Here is a 982-nt window from a genome sequence, read left to right on the forward strand (position 1 = left end):
TCAGTAAAAGAGACGTTAAGACTATTTCTGAGGTAAAAACCGTGTCCGTGTATTTTTCAATATATGCTCTTTTCGGACTATTTCCGCATTCCATGAAATCTCTAAATACTCCCAGACACAAACAATGAATGATGACTTTACATGTTTAATCTTTACTTACCATAAACGTCTTTCACTCGCTTCCATCTGAAGACGCTGAGAAAATGGCGGCTTCTCGCACTGGTGTCGTCCGATGTTAACGTGATGTGCCTGCTCTCTTTCACGTCAGCGTTCACGTCAGCACCGCTGGGTTATAGATCAAGACCAATTTTCAACCCAAAATTGGGTTAAACCAACCCCGCGTCCTTACCCAGCAGGTTCAATCCAGCATTTGGGTTGAAAAAACAACACAGCATTTTTTAGAGTGCAGGCTTCAGACAATTGGTCAAGCTGGCTTAGTTCCCATATTGTCATCTACTCTCGCAGCATCTCAAAGTGCAAAGATGTTTTTGGGAAGTGTGCTAAATACATGTTTGTGTTGATGCTTTATGTGTCTAAATGTTTTTATGTCTGTTATTTTGTGGTATTAAACTGGAGTTAGTTCACCCAAAAATGAAAATTAGGCTGCGTTTTACTCACCCCCGAGGCATCCTAGGTGTATATGACTTTCTTCTTTCAGACGAATCCAGTCGGAGTTATATTAAAAATTGTCTTTGATCTTTCAAGCTGTTTAATGCCACTCAGCGGGTGTTGCATTGCTTCTGTCCAAAAGAACTTAAATAAAAATCGCCCATCCATAAAAAAAGTGTCTCACACGCCTCTGGGGGGTTAACAAAGGCCTTCTGTAGCAAATCGATGCGTTTTTATAAGAAAAATATCCATATTTAAAACGTAATAATCACTTGAATCTAGCTTGCGCTCACTGTTGTACACCGAAGCAGTTCCGTGCGGATGACGTATGAGGTCGGCTTTGCGCATGCGCCGCTCAGAAGTGACGCACGTG

The 982-nt window shown here is 41.5% G+C and overlaps 1 protein-coding gene across 1 annotated transcript in view; it reads right to left on the reverse strand.

Moving 5' to 3' along the window:
• Positions 1–982, reverse strand: part of LOC107730185 (uncharacterized) — a 10,396-nt gene that overhangs the window by 8,684 nt on the left and 730 nt on the right. Inside the window, exon 2 of the mRNA XM_016540944.1 lies at positions 161–285. Coding sequence (XP_016396430.1) covers positions 161–285 — 125 coding nt within the window. The remainder of the gene's footprint in view (positions 1–160; positions 286–982) is intronic.

The sequence above is a fragment of the Sinocyclocheilus rhinocerous genome, unplaced genomic scaffold (assembly GCF_001515625.1).
Source record: "Sinocyclocheilus rhinocerous isolate Xijiao unplaced genomic scaffold, SAMN03320098_v1.1 scaffold12866, whole genome shotgun sequence".
NCBI lineage: Eukaryota > Metazoa > Chordata > Actinopteri > Cypriniformes > Cyprinidae > Sinocyclocheilus > Sinocyclocheilus rhinocerous.